The sequence below is a fragment of the Mustelus asterias genome, chromosome 15, assembly GCF_964213995.1.
Source record: "Mustelus asterias chromosome 15, sMusAst1.hap1.1, whole genome shotgun sequence".
NCBI lineage: Eukaryota > Metazoa > Chordata > Chondrichthyes > Carcharhiniformes > Triakidae > Mustelus > Mustelus asterias.
Window position 1 is genome coordinate 73303278 of NC_135815.1, and position 24433 is coordinate 73327710.

General features: G+C 43.7%; 1 protein-coding gene across 1 annotated transcript in view; it reads right to left on the bottom strand.

Annotated features, from left to right (window-relative positions):
* The window catches only part of plg (plasminogen), a 141124-nt gene that overhangs the window by 49608 nt on the left and 67083 nt on the right, over positions 1-24433 (bottom strand). The window contains exons 7-9 of the mRNA XM_078230122.1: positions 23256-23374; positions 17559-17721; positions 17174-17295 (exon numbers count right to left, since the gene is read on the bottom strand). Coding sequence (XP_078086248.1) covers positions 17174-17295; positions 17559-17721; positions 23256-23374 — 404 coding nt within the window. The remainder of the gene's footprint in view (positions 1-17173; positions 17296-17558; positions 17722-23255; positions 23375-24433) is intronic.

Here is a 24433-nt window from a genome sequence, read left to right on the forward strand (position 1 = left end):
AGACAGTTACCCGCAGATCCGACCAAAGGACACACCCGTCAACTCAACACTCGGATCAATACCTTTGATCCGGACCTTCAAAACACCCTCCGTGCTCTCATCCCACATGCTCCACGCGTTGGAGATCTCTACTGCCTCCCAAAGATACACAAGGCAAACACACCTGGCCGTCCCACCTTTTCAGGAAATGGAACCCTGTGCGAGAACCTCTCCGGCTATGTCGAGGGCATCTTGAAACCCATTGTACAAAGAACCCCCAGCTTTTGTCGCAACACTACGGACTTCCTACAGAAGCTCAACACACATGGAGCAGTTGATCCAGGAGCACTCCTCGTCACAATGGATGTCTCGGCACTCTACACCAGCATCCCCCACGATGATGGCATTGCTGCAACGGCCTCAGTACTCAATGCCGTCAACTGCCAGTTTCCAGATGCAATTTCACAACTCATCCGCTTCATTCTGGACCACAATATCTTCACCTTCAACAACCAGTTCTTCATCCAGACACACGGAACAGCCATGGGGACAAAATTCGCACCTCAATATGCCAACATCTTCATGCACAGGTTCGAACAAGACTTCTTCACCGCACAGGACCTTCAACCGATGCTATACACTAGATACATCGATGACATTTTCTTCCTTTGGAGTCATGGTGAGCAATCACTGAAACAACTATATGATGACATCAACAAGTTCCATCCCACCATCAGACTCACCATGGACTACTCTCCGGAATCGGTTCCATTCTTGGACACACGCATCTCCATTAAGGACGGTCACCTCAGCACCTCACTGTACCGCAAGCCCACGGATAACCTCATGATGCTCCACTTCTCCAGCTTCCACCCTAAACACGTAAAAGAAGCCATCCCCTACGGACAAGCCCTCCGAATACACAGGATCTGCTCGGATGAGGAGGATCGCAACAGACACCTCCAGACGCTGAAAGATGCCCTCATAAGAACAGGATATGGCGCTCGACTCATCGATCAACAGTTCCGACGCGCCACAGCGAAAAACCGCACCGACCTCCTCAGAAGACAAACACGGGACACGGTGGACAGAGTACCCTTCGTCGTCCAGTATTTCCCCGGAGCGGAGAAGCTACGGCATCTCCTCTGGAGCCTTCAACATGTCATTGATGAAGACGAACATCTCGCCAAGGCCATCCCCACACCCCCACTTCTTGCCTTCAAACAACCACGCAACCTCAAACAGACCATTGTCCGCAGCAAACTACCCAGCCTTCAGGAGAACAGTGACCACGACACCACACAACCCTCCCACAGCAACCTCTGCACTTTGGAAGGACAAATCAAAGTAGAACGTACAGGGTAAATGGTAGGACTCTGAAGAGTGCAGTTGAACAGAGGGATCTGGGAATACAGGTACAGAATTCCCTAAAAGTGACGTCACAGGTGGATAGGGTCGTAAAGAGTGCCTTTGGTACATTGGCCTTTATAAATCGGAGTATCGAGTATAAAAGTTGGAGTGTTATGGTGAGGTTGTATAAGGCATTGGTGAGGCCGGATTTGGAGTATTGTGTACAGTTTTGGTCACCTAGTTACAGGAAGGATGTAAATAAGATTGAAAGAGTGCAGAGAAGGTTCACAAGGATGTTGCTGGGACTTGAGAAGCTGAGTTACAGAGAGAGATTGAATAGGTTGGGACTTTATTCCCTGGAGCGTAGAAGATTGAGGGGAGATTTGATAGAGGTGTATAAGATTTTGATGGGTATAGATAGAGTGAATGCAAGCAGGCTTTTTCCGCTGAGGCTAGGGGAGAAAAAAACCAGAGGGCATGGGTTAAAGGTGAAAGGAGAAAAGTTTAAAGGAAATATTAGGGGGGGCTTCTTCACGCAGAGAGTGGTGGGAGTGTGGAATGAGCTGCCGGATAAAGTGGTAAATGCGGGGTCACTTTTAACATTTAAGAAAAACTTGGACGGGTTCATGGAGGAGAGGGGTGTGGAGGGATATGGTCCAAGTGTAGGTCAGTGGGACTAGGCATAAAATGGTTCGGCACAGACAAGAAGGGCCAAAAGGCCTGTTTCTGAGCTGTAATTTTCTATGGTTCTATGGTTCTACGTGCCGGATCATCGACACGGATGCCATCATCTCACGTGAGAACACCATCTACCAGGTACACGGTACCTACTCTTGCAACTCAGCCACGTTGTCTACCTGATACGCTGCAGGAAAGGATGTCCCGAGGCATGGTACATTGGGGAAACCATGCAGACGCTATGACAACGGATGAATGAACACCACTCGACAATCACCAGGCAAGACTGTTCTCTTCCTGTGGGGGAGCACTTCAGCAGTCACGGGCATTCAGCCTTGGATCTTCAGGTAAGCGTTCTCCAAGGCGGCCTTCACGACACACGACAGCGCAGAGTCGCTGAGCAGAAACTGATAGCTAAGTTCCGCACACATGAGGATGGCCTAAACCGGGATGTTGGATTTATGTCACATTATCAGTAACCCCCACAGCTTGCCTCCTGGGCTTGTAGAATCTCACGAGCTGTTCTGTCTGGAGACAATACACATCTCTTTAACCTGAGTTGAATGCTCCCTCCACCCACATTGTCTGTACCTTTAAGACCTGGCTGGCTGTAGAGATTCGCATTCTAATTAGTATTCTGTAACTTGATTTCTGTGTCTGTGCACTGTTTGAGAGCACATTTCCACTCCATCTGACGAAGGAGCAGTGCTCCGAAAGCTTATGGTGTTTGCTACCAAATAAACCTGTTGGACTTTAACCTGGTGTTGTGAGACTTCTTACTGTACACAAAAAGCAGGACAAATCCAACCCAGCCAATTACTGCCCAATCAGTCTACTCTCGATCATCAGTAAAGTGAAGGAAGGGGTCATCGACAGTGCTATCAAGCAACACTTGCTCAGCAATAACCTGCTCAGTGATGCCCAGTTTGGGTCTCACCACAGTCACTCAGTTTCTGACCTCATTACAGCCTTAGTTCAATCATGGATGAAAGAGCTGAATTCCAGAGGTGAGGTGAGAGTAAATGCCCTTGACACCAAAGCCGCAGTCGACCAAGTGTGGCATCAAGGAGCCCTAGCAAAACTGGAATCAATGGGAATCGGGCAAAAACTCCGCTGGTTGGAGTCATGCCTGGTACACAGGAAGATGGTTGTGATTTTGGAGGGTCAGTCATCTCAGCTCCAGGACATCTCTGCAGGAGCCCCTCAGGGTAATGTCCAAGGCCCAACAATTTTCAGCTGCTTCATCAATGATCTTCCCTCCATCATAATGTCAGAAGTGGGGATGTTCGCCGATGATTGCACAATTTTCAGCACCATTCACGACTCCTCATGCTGGAACAGTTCATGTTCAAATGCAGCAAGATCTGGACAATATCCAGGCTTGAGCTGACAAGTGGCAAATAACATTCGTGCCACAAAAATGCCAGGCCATGACCATCACCAATAAGAGATTCTCTAACCACTGCCCCTTGACATTCAATGGTGTAACCATCACTGAATCCCGCACTGTCAACATCCTTAGGGTTACCATTGACCACAAACTCAACTGGACTCACCACATAAACACTGTGTCTTCTAGGGCAGGTCGGAGGCTAGGAATACTGCAGCGAGTAACTTTCCTCCTGACTCCCCAGAGCCTCTCCACCATCAACAAGGCACAAGGCAGGAGTGTGATGGAGTACTCCCCACTTGGCTAGATGGTGCAGCTCCAAGAACACTCAGGAAGCTTGACACCATCCAGGTCAAAGCAGCCTGCTTGATGGGCACCACATCTACAAACATCCACTCCCTCTAGCACCGACGCTCAGTAGCAGCAGTGTGCATTATCTACAAGAGACACTGCAACAATTCACCAAAAATCCTTAGACAGCACCTTCCAAACCCACGACCACTTCCAGCTAGAAGGAAAAGGGCAGCAGATACATGGGAACATCAGCACCTGCAAGTTCCCCTTCCAAGCCATCCTGACTTGGAAATATATCACCATTCCTTCGCAGTCGCTGGGTCGAAGTCCTGGAATTCCTTCCCTAACGGCATTTTGGGTCAACCCACAGTGCATGGATTGCAGCGATTCAAGAAGGCAGCTCACCACCACCTTCTCAAGGGCAACTAGCTGGCCAGCCAGCAACGCCCATGTCCCATGAATGAATTTTAAAAAATTCAAATAGGGATTCCAAAATTCAATGTCAAAATACTTGTTATGTCATTGGGGGTGGGGGTGGAGAGGGTGGGGCGAGTACAATTTCAGCATGATATCCCGCTGGATTGTCCACTCCAGCTGCTGATACAGCCCCTGAAAACAGGCGTAGAAAATCCATCCCCCCAGTGGATGGGAATATGCATCAGACCGGGTTAATCCAATACCTGGTATGAAAACATGATTCAACAGTTTGAGATAACAGTCATTTTGATTTTGAACTTGATAAGATGTGTGGGTTAGGTTGATTGGCCATGCTAAAATTGCCCCTTAGTGTCCTGGGATGTGTAGATTAGAGGGATTAGCGGGTAAAAATATGTAGGGATATGGGGGTAGGGCCTGGGTGGGATTGTGGTCGGTGCAGACTCGATGGGCCGAATGGCCTCTTTCTGTACTGTAGGGTTTCTATGATTTCTATGATTTCTAAGAATGGAGCTGAAAACAGCTATTTTGAGCAGCGAATCCTCTGGAAGACAGTCCCAGCAAACAGCTCTAAGCTGAACTGACTGTGAGATCTGGGTTTCTCTCTGCCACCGAGAGTCGCAAAAGTTGTGCCCAGAAATCATCACTGATCTGCAGAACAAGGAATCCAGGCAGTCTTCAAGTGTCAGGCCCTGTCAGGTACTGAAATGAATGCTTGTCCATCACAGAGGTTGATGCCCCTGTGTCTCCTTCCATTTTAAGAGTTTGAGGCTGCTCAATTGCAATCTCAACCATCAGTCATACTCCAGAGATTCAAATTCAGTTTGATGTTGAGATCCCCAGGTGAATCAGTCATGACTACATTGCTAAACTGAAGCAATTATCAGAGCATTGTGATTTTGGTGTGACCCTAAATAATATGGGATATATAGTTCTGTGGCATGAACAGCGACACTATTCAACACAGATTGCTTTCAGAAGTTGACATAAATTTTAAACAAACAATGGAGATAGCACTGGCCATGGAAAGCTCTGAAAAAGATGCACAAGAGGTGCAGTTTGTGCAAAATGGCACTGTTTACCAGTTATGTCAGGAACCTGCAGCTAGCCGTGGCACCAAAGCTGGCACAAAGCAGGAAACAATTTCAGCTATTCACGGAGCAAAAGGATGCAGTGCAGGCAATCAGACAGTGATGCTTAAAGTGAAATGCTACCAATGTGAAGGTAAGCACACTCCTGAATCATGTTGGTTTAAGGAGGCTGAATATTCTTTTGTCACAAAGGAAGACATTTGATAAAGCAGTGCAGAGCTAAGTCAAGATCTCCGAGTAATTGATCAACCAAGATATTACAAGTATACAATGTGGAAGAGCTTGGCACCAGTGATTCAGGCATTCACTCTGTTTAACACTCCAGGTAAATGGGAAGCCTCTTAAAATGGAAGTAGACAGAGGGGCATCAGCTTCTGTGGTGGGCAAGTATACATTTCAGTACCTAAGAGAGAGAATCCAACCATTGAAAGTGGAGAGCAGTTCTGCCAAGTTGAAGACTTATTTGGGAGAAGTAATAAAAATAAAATACACCACAACAATACCCGTAAGTTATGGACAACAGTCGACCCAGCTTCTAGTGATAACAGTGATGGGTGAAGGACCAAGCTTTCTCAGCCCTGATTGGCTTACAGAAATCAAATTGAATTGGGCTGACACCTCAAGTGCAGGAAGGGGTTCTGCCAGAATTGTTAAGAAAATATGACACCGTCTTCTGTAGTGAATTAGGTAAAATGAAAGGGCTACAAGTTAAGATTATGTTGATCCAGAGGTGACTCCCCAGTTCTTTAGAACAAGATTGATACCTTACAAAAGAAAATTGATAATGAGTTATATAGGTTAGAGAAAGTAGGCATCATCCAGCTAGTTCGTTTCTTGGGAGTGGCAGTACCTATAGTCCCCATATTGAAATCAGACAAAACTACTCACATTTGCTGCAATTATAAGCTAACAGTAATAAGGCCACCAAGCCAGATAAATATCCAGTCCTGAGAAATGAAACCTTGTTTGCAAAGTTGGCAGGACGTCACTCTTATACAAAACTGGACATGAGTCACACATATCAGCAACTTGAATTAGATGATGCTTCCCGGGGTATGTCATAACAAACACACACAATGGCCCATTCCAGTATATGCGCCTGCTTTTGGTGTATCTTCAGCATATGTAATGTTCTAAAGGATAACAAAGTGTCTACTACAGGGGCTACCATGGATTGTAGTATATTTTGATGATCGAGTGGCTGACGAATAGCAGATAGAGTTTAATTTAGACAAATGCGAGGTGATGCATTTTGGTAGATTGAACCAGGGCAGGACTTACTCAGTTAATGGTAGGGCGCTGGGGAGAGTTACAAAACAAAGAGATCTAGGGGTACATGTTCATAGCTCCTTGAAAGTGGAGTCATAGGTGGACAGAGTGGTGAAGAAGGCATTCGGCATGCTTGGTTTCATTGGTCAGAACATTGAATACAGGAGCTGGGATGTCTTGTTGAAGTTGTACAAGACATTGGTAAGGCCACACTTGGAACACTGTGTGCAGTTCTGGTCCCCCTATTATAGAAAGGATATTATTAAACTAGAAAGAATGCAGAAAAGATTTACTAGGATGCTACCGGGACTTGATGGATTGAGTTATAAGGAGAGGCTGGATAGACTGGGACTTTTTTCTCTGGAGCGTAGGAGGCTGTGGGGTGATCTTATAGAGATCTATAAAATAATGAGGGGCACCGATCAGCTAGATGGTCAATATCTTTTCCCAACTAGAGGGCATAGGTTTAAGGTGAGAGGGGAGAAATACAAAAGTGTTCAGAGGGGCAATTTGTTTCCACACAGAGGGTGGTGAGTGTCTGGAACAAACTGCCAGAGGTAGTAGTGGAGGCGGGTACAATGTTGTCTTTCGAAAAGCATTTAGGTAGTTGCATGGGTATGATGGGTATAGAGGGATATGGGCCAAATGCAGGCAATTGGGAATAACTTAGGGGTTTAAAAAAAAGAGTCGCATTGACAAGTTGGGCCGAAGGGCCTGTTTCCATGCTGTAAACCTCTATGACTCTATGACTCTATCTCTTTATAACTGGGTCAACTGAGGCTAAGCATCTAGCAAACTTAGAAGAGGTGTTAAACGGATTTCAGGAGGCAGAGGTTCACCTCAAGAAAGAGAAGTGTATCTTTCATGCCACTGAGGTGGCCCACCTAGGGGACCGTGTAGAAGCACAAGGATTAGATTCCGTGGAAGACAAGGTCACAGCAATAAAGGAGGCGCCTGTCCCCACAAAGGTAACTGAACTCGAATTGTTTTTACAGATGGTGAAGTATTATGGATGTTTTTTTAACCAAACTTATCAATGTTACTGGCTCCCTTGCATATTCTACAAAAGAAACAACATTGTTGGCCTTGAAGGCTCTCCAGGAGGAAGCTTTCAACAGAGTGAAGCAATTGCTGCATTCCTCAAATCTCAGTACACTTCGACCTGTCTAGAGCATGGATATTGACTTGCAACACCTCTCCATATGGCGTTGTGCGGTGTTGTCCCATGGGATGCTCTGAAAGGCTGATAGGGTATTTGTCAAGAGGCTGAGGCTGGAAAAAGTTACTCACAAATTGAGAATCAGTTGTCTTTGGCGTCAGGAAATTCAATCATTACTTACAAAGTAGACACTTTACCACAGTTTCTGACCACAAACTGCTGTTGGGCCTTTTCAAAGAGGACATGCTATCCCGTCGATACCCTCAGCAAGAATTCAATGATGGGCATAAATTCTGTCCACCTACAAATATACTTTCAAGCATCAATCTGAGACACACATAGTGAATGTGGACACCCTTAGTCACCTACCCTTGCAAGAAAGTATATATACTCCAGTACCACAAGAAATCATCATGGCATTAAATATTTTAGACACATTGCCAGTCTCTGCGAAGCAGATAAGCAACTGGACAAATTGAGATCCACTTCTATCCAAAAGGAGTAGCAAGATACTTATAGGATGAGTAAATCAGCCAGTTTCCGGGGAAATGAAACCATTCCTACCTGCAAGAAATAATTGAATTGTCAGGATGGCATCATATTCTGGGGAGCAAGTGTAGTAATTCTTGTACCAGGCAGAGAGTTGCTCCTAACTGAATTACACAACACTCATCCTGGCATCTTTAGGATGAAGATGCTTGCTTGTAGTTATATGTTGTAGCCTGATGTTGATGCTGATATCGAGAAGCTAATCAAGCATTGTCAACAGCGCCAACTGCAACTAAAATGCCTGTTACAGCCTCACTGGATCCTTGGGAATGGCCTGACTGACCATGGATATGAATCTGTATTGATCATGTTGATCCATTCCTGGGCACAATTTTTTACTTGTTATTGATGCACATTCCAAATGGATGGAGATTTTTGAGGTGAACTCAAATTGCACGCTACTATCTAAAGGTTATGCCAAAGTTTTTCAACTCACAATTACCTGAAGTCATGGTATCAGACAATGGAACCGTATTCACAAGTACTAAAGTTCAAAACTTCACTGCTCTCAACAGTATTAAACACATCAGAACTGCGCCTTACTATCCAGTACCAAATGGATGAGCAAAGAGCGCCATCCAAACTTTCAAGTCTAGCCAAAAGAAAATGTCAAGAGGGACCTTGGAAACCAAAGTCTCACAATTCCTTCTTAACTATCGTACCACTCCACATGCAACAATGGAAGTTCCACCAGCAGAGCTGCTGATGAAATGTCGTCTCAGAATGAGAATGAATCACGTGTTTTCAAATTTGCTGGGGAGGGTAAAAGCCAGCCAAAGTAATAAGGAAGCAAGACACAATTCACATAGTACATTAATGGTAAATGAAGTCATTCTGTAGTGGATCAAATTGGATCCCTGGAATTATTGTCTCCCTTTCATACCAAATGGACTTGTAGGGATGGATTGTTCATAAACACATGAACCACTTGAGTAGACAAATGCATCAGCAGTCAGTGTTGTCATCAAAATATGTTTCCAAACTCGTAAACACTGAAGAACCTAACCGACCTGTTATAGACATAACTGAAGTCTCCTTGACGGCAAATTGTGATAAACTGCCTATATCCATTATTGCAGTCAACTTTGATCCTGTGGAAGGCATCTCAGACAACAGAATTATGCTGCTCGACAAAGGTCAGGAATCTCCCTCAACGACTTGATTTATAATTGTCTGAGTTCTGTATCTAATGTTTAGTTAGAATTTAGGACTGAGTAAATTAGTTACTAAAGATTCTACCTGGAGTTAAAGGGAGTTGGATGTGATGACTGTCTCTTTAAGGACAACACAGCAGAGTAGGGGTCACCTAGTCTGGGTTACCAATTGGGATTCAAAGTGGGGGATAACTCTAAGCAGAGTTCTCCGAATGTAGAGGTATTTTGGAATTAGCTGCAAATATGCAGTTCCTGTGGATGAGAAAATAAATCCTTTTTTGTTTTATGAATGAAGTCTCTGAAAGTGCACCATTACAGAAAGGGGCTAGGTTGGGAGGGGACACTGTAGTCCTTAGTCAATAGAGCAATGGGGAACTCTGCGAAAGACCAAGTCTTTGGTCTGTGGCTTGTAGTCAGGAGTCACAGAGTATAGATGCTCCTGTTCTGTTGTGGAAAGAAGTCAGAGAGTAGAAGTGGTCCAGGAGCTATGTGGATCTCATGATTAGAGATCAGAGATTGGAGACAATTATAGGGTGCAGTGGGCATGCTGCAGGAGTATTCACTGGGAGTACGGTGTATTCCAGCTCCACAGAGGGGCAAGGGCTGTGTGCTCCAGAGGAAAATTGCACAGCTTGGTATGCAGGGCTGTCTCACATTCACTGTCCTTGGACTTGGCTGTCTCTATGCTCTATGCAGATAGAATGCTGATGGTAACTGGAGGCATCTGCAGCCTGTAGATTGGAAACACAAAATAAACATGGGGTGTATGACCATTTATACAACGTCTTGATAGGGTGGGTAGAGGTCCACATGGGACATGGGCACGTCACAAGCTATGGGTTCAGAGGGGAGAGTAGGAATGTCCACCACAACAACTCTGACATCCAGTATTTTTTGGAGAGGCTCTACCTTCACATTGTGCCACAGTAATGGCACAGTTATAAATTGAAAGGACCAGGAAGTGGCCCTGGAAATAGTAGATCCATTGCTGGTTATTTTCCAAAATTCTTTGGACTCTGGACTGGTTCCTACAGATTGGAGGGTAGCTAATTTACGCCCGCTATTCAGAAAGGGGTAGAGAGAAAACACGGAACTATAGACCAGTGAGCCTAACATCAGTACTGGGGAAGTTGCTAGAGTCAAGGATTTCATAACTCAGCATTAATAACTCAGCAGGTGGCACAGTGGTTAGCACAGCACCAGGGATTCGGATTCGATTCTCGGATGGGTCACTGTGCGGAGTCTGCCTGTTCACCGAATGACGTGCATTGGCCATGTTAAATTCTCCCTCAGTGTACCCGAACAGGTGCCGGAGTATGGCGACTAGTGGATTTTCACAGTAACTTCATTGCAGTGTTAATGTAAGCCTACTTGTGACACTAATAAATAAAGTTTAAACTTGGAAGGCAGTGGTATAATCAGACAAAGTCAGCATGGATTTATAAAGGGGAAATCATGCTTGATGAATCTATTGGAATTCTTTCAAGATGTAACTAGTAGTAGAGTTGACCAAGAAGAACCAGTGGTTGTGGTTTATTTAGACTTTCAGAAGGCTTTCGACAAGTTCTCACATAATAGACTACAATATAAAGTTAAAGCACATGGAATTGCAGGTAATGGCTTGAGATGGATAGAAAGCTGGTTAGCAGATAGGAAGCAAAGAGCTGGCATAAATAGGTCTTTTTCTGATTGGCAGTCAGTGACTAGTGGGGCTCCGCAGGGATCTTTGCTAAGACCCCAACTGTATTTACAGTTAATACATTAACTGTAAGATAATCCATTTAGTTCCCTCTTCCAAATCATTATATATTAATGATTTGGAAGAGGAACTAAATGTATTATCTCCAAATTTGCAGATGATACAAAGTTGGGTGGGAGGATGAGCTGTGAGGAGGATGTGAGATGCTTCATCGTGATTTGGACAGGCTGAGTATGTGGGCATATGTATGGCAGGTGCAGTATAATTTGGATAAATGTGAGGTTATCCACTCTGGTAGCAATCACAGGAAGACAGACTATTACTGGAATGGTTGTAAATTGAGAGCAGTGGATACTCAATGAGACCTTGGTGTCCTTGTGCATCAGTCGCTGGAAGTAAGTGTGCAAGTACAGCAGGCAGTAAAGAAGGCAAATGTTATGTTGTCCTTCATAGTGAGAGATTTGAGTATAGGGATAGGGATGTTTTGCTGCAGCTGTATAGGGCATTGATGAGGCCACACCTGGAGTATTGTGTGCAGTTTTGGTGCCCTTATCTGAGGAAGGATGTCCTTGCTATAAAGGGAGTATAGCGAAATTTTACCAGGCTGATTCCTGGGATGGCAGGTCTGTCATATAAGGAGAGACTAAGTTATTTAGGATTATATTCACTGGAGTTTAGAAGAGTGAGAGGGGGCCTCATAGAAACGTATAAAATTCTAACATGGTCAGACAGAGCAGATTCAGAAGGAATGTTCCCAATGGTGGGGGAGTCCAGAACTAGGGGTCATAGTTTGAGGATAAGGGATAAACCTTTTAGAACTGAGGTGTGGAGAAATTTCTTCACCCAGAGAGTGGTGAATGTGTGGAATTTACTACCATAGAATGTAGTTGAGGCCAAAACGTTGCGTGATTTCAAGAAGAATTTAGATAAAGCTCTTGGGGCTAAAGTGACCAAGGGATATGGGGGGGGGGGGGGGGGGAGGAGGGAGGATCAGGATATTGAATTTGATGATCAGCCATGGTCAAAATGAATGGCGGAACAGGCTCGAAGGACCAAATGACCTACTCCTGCTTCTAGTTTCTATGTTTCTAAAGGGGTACTCAGAACTTAGTGACTTTTTATCAAAGTCACTGCATCTCAAGAGTAACACATAGGAAGTTAAAAATTGTGAAAGCAGATATTAGTGAAGGAGGCCACAGCTGCATCATATACCACATTCCACCAATGAAGGCCAGTCACATGTTCACCAGAATTGGCATTCAAAGCAGGTGCAAGGGCATCCACTCATTGAGCATGAGTAACTGATTGGTCATTATGCACATCAGGGATTGGAGCACAGAACTAGGTTGGTTAACTCATCTCATTTACACCCATCATCCCATGCAGGGTTCCATGTGGTTACTTATCTTGGTTTCCATCTTGGTAACCACAATGTGTGTGCTAGCGTCTTAGGGACAAGGCTGCATCACCCACTATGCAAGTAAGGCAGAAAAAAATTACAGACCCTTACAGTTGCCATTGGTTTCATATTCTGAGCTTCATTCTCTTGGACCATTAATCATTAATGTCTTCAATGTTTCATTTCAGAGAGAAGCACAATCGTATCCAGGCTCAGTGCTACCTTTGTCAGAGTCCGAATACAATGGAGGCGGTGAAGGTAGCAGAGATGAGTCTAAGCCCAACTCCAGCAGAAGACCTCACCATGGTCAAGGGGAGACAGATCATGAACAAGAGGGTCAGGAGGAAGGATCCAAACAATGGAGGCGATTCGCCAGGTCAAGAACATTCCATAGAATAGTCTGTTATTTACAACTGAGTGAGAGACAATGCCAGGCAGGTCAGGTGCTTGTCCTGAGCTCTGGTTAATCAGATATGCCACATTCTTCGTGAAGACCTGATGTCGCAGGGTGTTGGAGGCTATCTCCGCCAGTGGCTTTGAAGATAACCACTATGCTCGATTTATTTGCCTGTGGTTTCCCATGATCAACAAGGGGATCTGTGTGACATCTCTCAGTCTGCAACAGATAGATGCATAAAATAGTCACCAATCCCCTTTGCAGGATGGCCCATCATTATGTCAGGTTTGCTCTGGATGAGGAAAGCCAGGCTCAAAAATTCTCTGACCTCACCGCCATCTCAGGCTTCACTAGAGTGTAACGTGCAATAGATTGCACCCATGTGGCTATATCGGCTCCATGGCAACAGTGCTTAATATATATAAACCAAAAAGGCTACCATTCCATCATGTACAATTGGTGCATGACCATCAGAAGAACCAAATACATGTTAGTGCCAGGTCCCCTCGGAGTTGCTCCCAAGTGCCTGAGATTTTTGAGTGGCCAGTACATCTGCAGGGATGGCTGCTTGGGGATCAGAGCTATCCACTAAAATCCTCCAGTGAGTCACCCTTGAGTCGTTCTTGAGAGGTACAATGCTGCTCATCACTCCACACACTCCCTCATTGAGCAGGCCATGGAACTTCTGAGGATGCTCTTCGGATGCTTGTACTGCTCAGGTGGCTCACTACAATACACTCCCAAAAGGGTTTCAAGCATATTCTAGGTGTGTTGGTCCCTTCAACATCTGGCAATGCAAAGAGGTGATTCCTTTCCAGAGGGATTGAGAGCTTAATGGAGGAGGTCCAGAGGCCAGAAACCTCAGGAGGCTGCTGAGGGTCAGTATGAATACAATGATTCTGTGGAGGAAGTAAGATGCTGGAGATGTGCCTGTGACACTTTAATTGCTGACAGGTTTCAGGAGGAGTAAAGTTAACTGAGGGTACTTGGCCACATATCTCCGAGCCCTCTTTCATCTCGCAGGAACGAGTCCAGTATTCACACTTGCACATTCTGACTTCATGAATCGTCAGACCATAATCTCTGCTTTAGTCTGCAGTGTCCTACAAATGGGAACTGAGAGGCCACTGAGGAATGAGAACAATGTGAGAGAAGACTTGAAGTTTTCACTGCCATCTAATGATGTAAACACTGCTGCCACTGAGGTGAAAGCCTAAGCATCTCCTTGTCCCGTGCATGTCTTGTGTTCTTCCACCATTATTGAGGAGACACACATATCACTGGAAAATTGAGGCCAATGAGCTGCGCTCACTCAATGTTCTTCCTTGAGGAGGAAGGGTTAGAAGTGCATATGTAGAACCATAGAATCCCTACAGTGCAGAAGGAGGCCATTTTGCCCATGTCTGCATCCATTCTCCAAAAAAGCATCCAATGCAGGCCCACTCCATCCCTGTAACTCCATGTATTTGCCATGGCTAATCCACCTAACCTGAACATCTTTGGACTGTGGGAGGAAACAGGAGAACGGAGGAAACCTACGCAGACACAGGGAGAATGTGCAAACTCCACACAGACAGTCACCCAAGGCTGGAATTGAACCTGATACCTGGTGCTGTGAGGCAGCAGTGCTAACCACTGTGCCACCGTGCAGCACCATCACACACTTCAAGTAAAGAATTAAACAACGTCACACAAGGCTGCAGACGAGTTCAAGTGAGGACGTCATATGAATATTAATCTCACAGAGGGACATTATCCCTGAGGAGGAGGACAGATAAACCTCGACAAAAGAGGATTGCAAAGTACAAATTCCACAACGTCTTCAGTTGACCAAAACATTTACATACTCATCAAACGTATTCACAGTAGTAGCACACTTGTAGCCCTAAGGTGACAACGGGATTTCTTAACGCCTGGGTGCAGCCTGATATTCACAGCAGAATTGGAGACAGCCTGTTGACTGCTATATCCTGATGTCTGTGATGACTTTGGAAGATGGTCAAGGTGTCTCCTCCTCCTGTCACATACATCTTGATGGTGCCCACCAGGATTTGTAACCATATCACGAGAAATCTGTTAAGACCTCACATGCCAGAGCCATGACATCAAATAGAATGCAAACAAACTCCTCCTTCCTTTGCTCTAGCCTGCTGAGTGACTGCCGTATCTCTGACTGGTGTTTCGCCACCTGTTCTTGCATCTCCTGCCTCTGACTGCTGCGGAGACTTGTCAGTGAGATGTTTTCCAGAAGATGAGCCTGAGCAATGCCCCTCTGTAGCTGTGCCCCACCAAAGTATGTGTATCTGTGTTGATGGAGGATGCAGATGAGCACAGTGATGGTTCTTCCAATGCTTCCTCTTCAAATGTGGTCCAGGGCTCTGATTAATGGTGGGCTGCCTTATAGATCTTGATCTGCTGCTGTCCAGAAGATAGAGAATACAGTTTCAGTTGATAAACATGAACAATATAAGACTGCACGTGACTAGCTGTGATTGTCAGGATGTGATACGGTGAGGGAGCTGAGAAGTGTACTAAGTTGGTGGGTCAATCCAATCTCCTGTTCCCCACAGGAGTGATCCCTGTCCTCCCCAGAGATCTCAGCAGCATCCTCCTCAAACTCGGTGAGAACGATGATGTCGGCTATCTCTTCCTGGGTCTGCGTTCTTTCCTTCTGTTGTGTGCCAGCTTACCCTGTATGAAAATGAAAGGAGGATGTAATGAGAAGGGATGGAGCAGAGGTTGGGTAAGATGCATGTCCCCTGTGTGTGTTTAGCTCTTCCCAGAAAGGCCAGAGAATGGAGTGTGAGCAACATGAGAGATGGATTGGTGGTGATGTGAAAGTTGCTATGAGATGTTGGGTGATGATATGTGTCCCGTGCTAATGGTTGTGTGAGATCACTGAAGAGAGTAGCCCTTTGAATACATGATGCCATGATGAGAGATTGACATTGGAGGGATCTGAAGGATGAAATACCCCTGGTTGAGTGATTGAGATCATTCATCCTCTTCCTGCACTGGATGGAATATTGGATGTGGTTGCCAGCCATGTGGACCAGCTCTGCAATGGCCTCTTAGGCTAGAATGGTGAGGTTGGGTGCTTCGTGAAGCCATCCCTGGGACACAGGACATGCCTGTGTGCCTATACTTCTTTGATCAAGGTCTTGAGGGCCTGCTGGGTGAAGAGGGATGCTGCCTTCTTCTCGAGTTTAATGGCCATCTTCTTGTCTTGGAAGACATCTGTAATGTTGTCCTGAAGATTGACTGGTTTGACTGGCATTTAAATATTGCGCCTGGACCTTTGACTCTGTCAGCGGGCAGACAAATTGGCTCCCGTCCTGCCAGGTGATTGGTCTGATACTCGCCTGTGCATAATTAATGAGGTTCCAAGCACAGAATCCAGTGCAAGTTTCTGCCATTCCAAGCAATGGGGTGAGTGACATCGAAGCCACCCACCACTGCACTTAGTCTCATAAATGGAAAATTCCAACCATTGCATCTGATTCTGGGTACCACATTTTGAAAGGCTGTGGAGATGATACAGAAAAGATTCACCAGAATGGTACCAGAGATGAGGGAATTCAGCTATGTGAAAAGGCTAGAGAAACTGGAATTGTTCTCCTTAAAGCAAAGAGGACAAGGGCCCCAGATTTTAATATAACTGACAAATATGCTAGGGGAGACACAAGGGGAATTTTATTTTCTTAGTGAGTTTTAATAACCTGGAATGGAATGCCTGAAAAGGTAGTGGCAACAGATTCAGAGGTAACTTTCAAACTGGAATGCATCTATACATGGAAAGGAAAAAAATAGTAGGGCCAAAGAGAAGACTAGGGAAGTGATACAAGCACAACTGACTTAATGGCCTCCTTCTGTGCTGTATGATTTTACACTTCTATATTTGAACACGTGACACCAGGAGCTCAGCCACAAGTCTAGTCTAAGACATGTGAGTTACGCAGACACTAAAGACATCCAAAAGAGTGGGCAGATTGAAGGGATGATACAGACATCAGTGAGAAGAATGTGTCTCAGCCACAAAGAGATTGAATGAGACAGAGAACAGTACACAAAGTTGGAATCAGAAAGGTGAGGCAATTACAGAAACAGAGTTAAGTCCATTTTTTGTCTTTATTGATCTTCTGGAGATCAGCCAAATGCCGTAATGTTCCTGTTATGAGAAAATTACAACACATCTGACTCGATGAGTAACGTGATAGGATATCTGCTCGTAACAAAAATAGAGCAATTGACAAAGCAGCAAACAGCTTAGTGGAGATTTACTATCAATAAAAGGAAGCAGAGCACTATCTGGGAAGTGTGGAATTCTCACCTGAAGGCACAAGGCCACACTTTGGTACTTGGCAATATTCCCATCTTGATTCTTGGTCAGTGGTGTAACACCAGGGCTCCTTTTCATTATCCGGATTCCTGCAGTAATTATTCCTGAGTCCTCTTAAAAAAAAAAGAGCAGTTTGGGGTGTTGATCAGAAATAAATGTTACATTGTTTTCAGTGTGTGACTAGCTTCATCTCATGGATAGCAGATGTGGAAGTATGGACACTCTGAATCCTGTTTGGAATTGGCATGATTCCACACAACTTTGAACAAATCTGCAATCATACTCAGACAGCCCATAGGAGTGAATTAAGTCTCTCTCCCTCATTACAGACAATGATGGAAACCAGTTCACGCAGGGGCTACTGACATTTACTTACTTGCAGGGGTAGTTGTCCGGAGTTCTTGAGTGCAGGTGCGGATTCTGACCGTCCCATCTTTGACAGGTTTTACCAGAAATGGTTGTTGATACAGCTCCACGATATGCCCCACCTTTGCCTGTGTAACACTCTGTCTCTTCTTCAATAGCAGGGGGCTCCTCAGCTTCAACAGACATAGAAAAAACAAGTGTCATGTTTATTATTGAGGGTTTTCTGTTAGTGTTTGTGTAACAAGAATGAAACATGGATAAACCTGTTCACATTTTTCTGAAGGACGGGACAGAACATTAGAAGTGAAGGAGTGAGAACAGAAATGGACTGCGTTTTACCTTCCAATGCCTTGTTCAGGCAGTCATTTTTCTGAGACAAGCTCAGACAGTGAATGTAGAAAAGTTGCTTGCCCATAATGTGTGGGGGGAGGTGAGGAGCTAAAAGCTCTTAATTTAAACTTGCAGTGATCTTATGACTAGCTCTTTTTTCTACTGCTAACGCCAACTTATCAAATCTAGATTGTTAGAAAGGAAAAACACAGGGTTCAAGGATAGAGTCATAGAGATTTACAGCAAGGAAACAGGCCCTTCAGCCCAACTTGTCCATGCCGCCCTTTTTTTTAAGCCCCTAGCTAGTCCCAATTGCCTGCATTTGGCCCATATCCCTCTATACCCATCTTACCCATGTAACTGTCTAAACACTTTTTAAAAGACAAAATTGTACCCGCAATGCTGCTGCAGGTTACCCATCTGCAGTGCTGTTATGGGGGAAGGAGGGCTTCTATCCCCCCACTCAGATTTAGCATTGGAAAATTGTTCAACATCTTCTAAGGAGCAAAGTAATTATGTGAGGAGGAGTTATCTTTGGGCTGTTGACTGCATTGATGATGGCCACAGAGCAAGTCACGCATCTGTCCTTTTGGTCACACCAATGCACACTCTATCAAAGCTTGTATAGCAGGAAGATGGCTGAAGCTAGAAGAGCTTCATAAAGGGTAAGATCCCTCAACTGGAATAGTGTCATTCAATAGAGCAATAACTTGTGCAAATAGGATCATTGTATGATAAAGCATAAGTCTTTGAAAGTGCTTTCAAATTAGTCTTGCTCCCTTATTTTTTACTCATTGCCCTGCAAATATTTTCCCTTCAATTTATCAAGTTAGATTTTGAACGTTACTGTTGAATCTGCTTCCATCACCTTTTCAGACAGTGCATTCTGGATAATAACAACACACCACTAAAAAAAAATTCTCATCCTCTTATCACTAGTTCATTTGTCCATTATCTTAAATCTGTGTCCTCCAGCTCTCAATTTATTTTCTTCAGTCTATCAAAATCTTACATTATTTTAAATACTTATCAAACATCCCAACTTGTCTTGTCTTGCCACATAGCTGATATCTCTCATCGCTGGTACAATTTGGTGAATGTAAGCCTTTGACAACTAATGCTAAAGTGTGGTCCAGCATTGGACATAATACACCAGTTGACGTTTAACCAGTGCTTCATAAATATTTAGCGTAACTTCCATTGTTTGTACCTCAAGCCTCTGCTTTTAATGTTCTGAATACTGTTGAGACTGGTATGAATACAGACACAGTCAAGTTCACAGCACCATAGGTGGATTAGCTGTATAGAGAGGGAATTGAAGGTTGGGAATGGAATAGTAATGAGGGAGTATATGGTTAGGTGAGTAGATGGGGGTTTTGTGACACAAGTATGATTCTAGGATGGTTTGTCACCTCCCTGCACCAGGGACCAGGATGTCACTGAGCAGCTAGAGAAGACGGTGGTATAGTGGTAATGTCACTGGACGAGTAATCCAGAGACCAGGGTTCAAATCCCACCAAGGCAGCTGGTGGAATTTAAATTCAATTAATAAAAACTGAAATTGAATAGTCTCAGTAATAGTGACTATGAAACTAGTATTTTGTTGTCATTAAAAACTCATCTGGTTCACGAATGTGCTCGTTCTCAAATCTGTCCTCCTTACCTGCTCTGGCCTACATTGACTCCAGATCCAAAGCAATATGGTTGACTTTTAACTACCCTCTAAAGTGGCCTACTAAGCCACTCAGTTCAAGGGCAATTGGGGAGGGGCAATAAATGCAAGCAATGCCCACATACCATCAAATAATCTTTTTAAAGCTGCAGAATGTTGTGACCAGCAATGTGCCTCAGGGATCAGTGCTGGGTCCACTGTTCTTTGTCATTTATATTAGTGATTTGGATGAGAATATAGGAGGCATGGTTAGTAAGTTTGCAGATGACACCAAGATTGGTGGCATAGTGGACAGTGAAGAAAGTTATCTCCAATTGCAACAGGATCTTGATCAATTGGGCCAGTGGGCTGACGAATGGCAGATGGAGTTTAATTTACACAAATATGAGGTGATGCATTTTGGTGGATTGAACCAGGGCAGGACTTGCTTAGTTAATGGTAGGGCGTTGGGGAGAGTTAGAGAACAAAAGGATCTAGGGGTACAGGTTCATAGCTCCTTGAAAGTGGAGTCACAGGTGGACAGAGTGGTGAAGAAGGCATTCGGCATGCTTGGTTTCATCGGTCAGAACATTGAATACAGGAGTTGGGATGTCTTGTTGAAGTTGTACAAGACATTGGTAAGGCCACACTTGGAATACTGTGTGCAGCTCTGGTCACCCTATTATAGAAAGGATATTATTAAACTAGAAAGAGTGCAGAAAAGATTTACTAGGATGCTATCGGGACTTGATGGTTTGGATTATAAGGAGAGTTTGGATAGACTGGGACTTTTTTCTCTGGAGCGTAGGAGGCTGAGGGATGATCTTATAGAGGTCTATAAAATAATGAGGAACACAGATCAGCTGGATAGTCAATATCTTTTCCCAAAGGTAGGAGAGTCTAAAACTAGAGGGCATAGGTTTAAGCTGAGATGGGAGAGATACAAAAGTGTCCAAAGGGGCAATGTTTTCACACAGAGAGTGGTGAGTGTCTGGAACAAGCTGCCAGAGGTAGTAGTAGAGGCGGGCACAATTTTGTCTTTTAAAAAGCATTTAGACACATGGATAAAATGGGTATAGAGGGATATGGGCCAAATGCGGGCAATTGGGATTAGCTTAGGAGTTTAAAAAAAAAGGGCGGCATGGACAAGTTGGGCCGAAGGGCCTGTTTCCATGCTGTAAACCTCTATGACTCTAATGTTCTGTGGTGGGATTGTGAAGAGCCATCACGGATCATGACCTCTGGCTCTTGACACTCCCACCACTGAAAGTTCCCAGGGGGGGTGACATACCATCCTAGAATCATATTAGTGTCATCGAGTGCAGACTTGATGGGCTAAATCGCCTCCTTCTGCACTGTAGGGATTCTAAGATTCTAAGTGAAAGCCAAAATACCGCGGATGCTGGAGATCTGAAACAAAAACAAGAAGTGCTGGAAAAAACTCATATGGTCTGGTAGCATCTGTTAACATTTGGAGACCAAAATGACTTTTTTTCAGAACTGAAGAGAGAGTGTGATGAGTTTTTCCTGACAAAGTGGGAGGGGCAGGCAGAGCAAAAAAAAAAGGTCAGGGGAATCAGTTAAAAAGCAGAGGAGAAGAAAATGACGCAAGATGTTATGGAGGCCAGGGAAGTGGTAATTCATGGGATGTGGGCATTAGTTAGGCCATTAAGGCCTTGCTAAGGTGTTAGTGAGCTGCTTTCTTGAACTGCTGTAGATAATGTGGTGTAGGTACACTTGGCGCTGTTAGGAAGGAAGATACAGGATTTTGACTCGGCGACAGTGAAAAAAACAGTAATGTAGTCAGGATTATGTGTGGCTTGGAGGAGACCTGCCAGTTTGTGATGTTCTCATGCACTTGTTGCCCTTGTCCTTCTAGATGCTAGTGGTCATGGGTTTAGAAGATGATGCCTAAGGAGCCTTGGTGAGTGCCCGCAATGCATCTTGTAGATGGTATACACTGCTGCCATCTTGATAACTTGTAAATATGTTGCATAAAGACTTGGGGGAGATGTAATATATGGGATTGGCACATAGAGTTAATGTGGGACTGAGTACTGTACCACCAGCACAGTGTTGTAATAGAAGACATGACTCACACCTAGGGATCAGTCTAGTGTTGGATAGAGCTTGTGTAGAAATAAAGACAGTAAGAAGTTTAACAACACCAGGTTAAAGTCCAACAGGTTTATTTGGTAGCAAAAGCCACACAAGCTTTCGGAGCTGCAAGCCCCTTCTTCAGGTGAGTGGGAATTCTGTTCACAAACAGGGCATATAAAGACACAGACTCAATTTACATGAATAATGGTTGGAATGCAAATACTTACAGCTAATCAAGTCTTTAAGAAACAAAACAACGTGAGTCAACTCACGTTGTTTTGTTTCTTATAGACTTGATTAGCTGTAAGTATTCGCATTCCAACCATTATTCATGTAAATTGAGTCTGTGTCTTTATATGCCCTGTTTGTGAACAGAATTACATTTCGTTTCTGAAAGACTTGATTAGCTGTAAGTATTCGCATTCCAACCATTATTCATGTAAATTGAGTCTGTGTCTTTATATGCCCTGTTTGTGAACAGAATTACATTTCGTTTCTGAAAGACTTGATTAGCTGTAAGTATTCGCATTCCAACCATTATTCATGTAAATTGAGTCTGTGTCTTTATATGCCCTGTTTGTGAACAGAATTCCCACTCACCTGAAGAAGGAAAGCTTGTGTGGCTTTTGCTACCAAATAAACCTGTTGGACTTTAACCTGGTGTTGTTAAACTTCTTACTGTGTTTACCCCAGTCCAACGCCAGCATCTCCACATCTAGAAATAAGGAGACAGCTCCTAACTTGGATCTTTACTGTACTTAGACAGTTAAAAATTTTAGTTAATAAATACTTACTATTGAACTACCTCAGACTATGAATACCTTAACAAGACCTACTGAAATACACCAAACACTTTACAACGGTGATCAACAGTGAAATGACAGTATTCGCTGCTGATTTCAGCAATCATTTCAATTTTCCCAATGTTAATTTGAACCTGGCAGAAGTCAAAGGAATCTCCAAGCACTCAGCAACAGTGATGGCATTAAGTTGGATAAACAGACAATCACATTGAGGAAATCACACTGATGGGATTTCGAAATTTTCAATATTGGCCACAATTGGTATCTAATGCAACATGCTGCGAAGAAAAAGTCTCTTACAAATGTAATTGCCACTTGATTATCATTTCTTTTAGAATATCATATTAGTAATAAGAAAACAACAAAAGAACTGCAGATGCTTGAAATCTCAGACAAAAACAGAATTTGATTTAATTTAAGACAGCAGGTAGTGTCTGAGTACAGAGTAGAGGAGTCAATGGCTGTGATATTGACTAGGGCAGCGTTTCAGAGCAAGAAGGAAATACGGTCAGGAGTTTTAATCATGTGATGTGCATGGTTTTTTTGCTGCAGATTTCCTGCAACTATCCTGTATTTTTCCAAATACTACCATAGAATCCTTCATGTTCACCTCTGAGGGCCAAGGTTTAACATCTCATCTGACAAACGGCACCTTCAATAGTGTAGCACATTCTTCAACATTGCAGTGACTGTAAAGCAAGTGAAGTCAACAGAAGTAGACTTTCACTCATCAGACTGGCTTGGATCAAATAACTAAGTCTGAAAAGTGAAATGGCAGTGTGCTAATCCATTGTATAATCCACACCCTAAATGGAAAACTTACTACAACGTGGAATATTGCAGAATGCCCATCGTTTGTTGATGTCAGTTGTGAAACACCACGGCCTGGGTTCTCCATCTGGATTCCGACAGTGGTTCTTCTCAAGATATTTATCTGGAAAACTGAAGGTCCTTATTATTACTTCTGGCAAAAAAAACTTTGATATTGAATATTGATGTGTCTGTGAGGCTTGCACAGTGTGATAAGATAAATAAACTTTTAAAAATAAACTTTTAAAAATGCTATTTACAGAAATATGTCAATTTTCAAGTGCAGCACAGGGACAACAGCCACAACTTGGATTTTATACAGAGCTCTTAACATAATAAAATATCCCAAAGTGCTTCACAAGTGTTATCAGAAAAGAATTGACACAACCACAAGAAGATGCAGTATTGGGACATTTGACCAAAAACTTGTTCAAAATAGTAGGACTTACAGAGCATCTTAAAGAAGGACAGAAAGATCAAGAGGCGGAGCAGTTCAGTTGGAAATTCTAGATCTTGGAGCCCAAAGGCATGGCTGCCAATGAAAGATGAAAATAAGGGTTGTACAAGAGGTCAGAATTAGAGGAGGGCAGAGATTTTAGACAGTTGGAGAAGGGAACAGAGAAAGTGAGAGGTGAGATCATGGCAGGATTTGATTGCAAGGATGAGAATTTTAAAAAGGTTATCGTGCAGTGAAACAGTACTAACACATTTAGTGTAAGACACTGTCCAGCATCTGTGTGTACAAACAAAATGGGCAGGTTTGCAATTGCTTTTGAGTAAAATCCTCATACAATAGTATTTCTAATGATTACGAACCAATTGAATAAGCATTCCTTATTTTCAAGAATGGATATTGTTCTGATCTTTGACCTAATAGCAGTACAGTAAGGAATATTTGTAGGTGGGATCTTTCAACTCTGAAAACGGTGGATATCGTGGCAGGCGGGAAAATTTAGAGAGCCATTAAATATCAATGGCTGTTCGAATTTTCCTGTCCCACCCTCAATGATGCTTGCTGGTGGCGGAGCCAAAAAAAGCCAGCTGTAATTTCTTTAAAATATCTATGGAAGCTATAATCATTTTTAAGAATCTTTGAAAAGGACTTTTTAAGAGTAATTATTGTGGAGTCAATTGTAAAGAGATTAATTGTAATTTTCTTGGATGATGAGAAATACTGATCCATGTGACCTA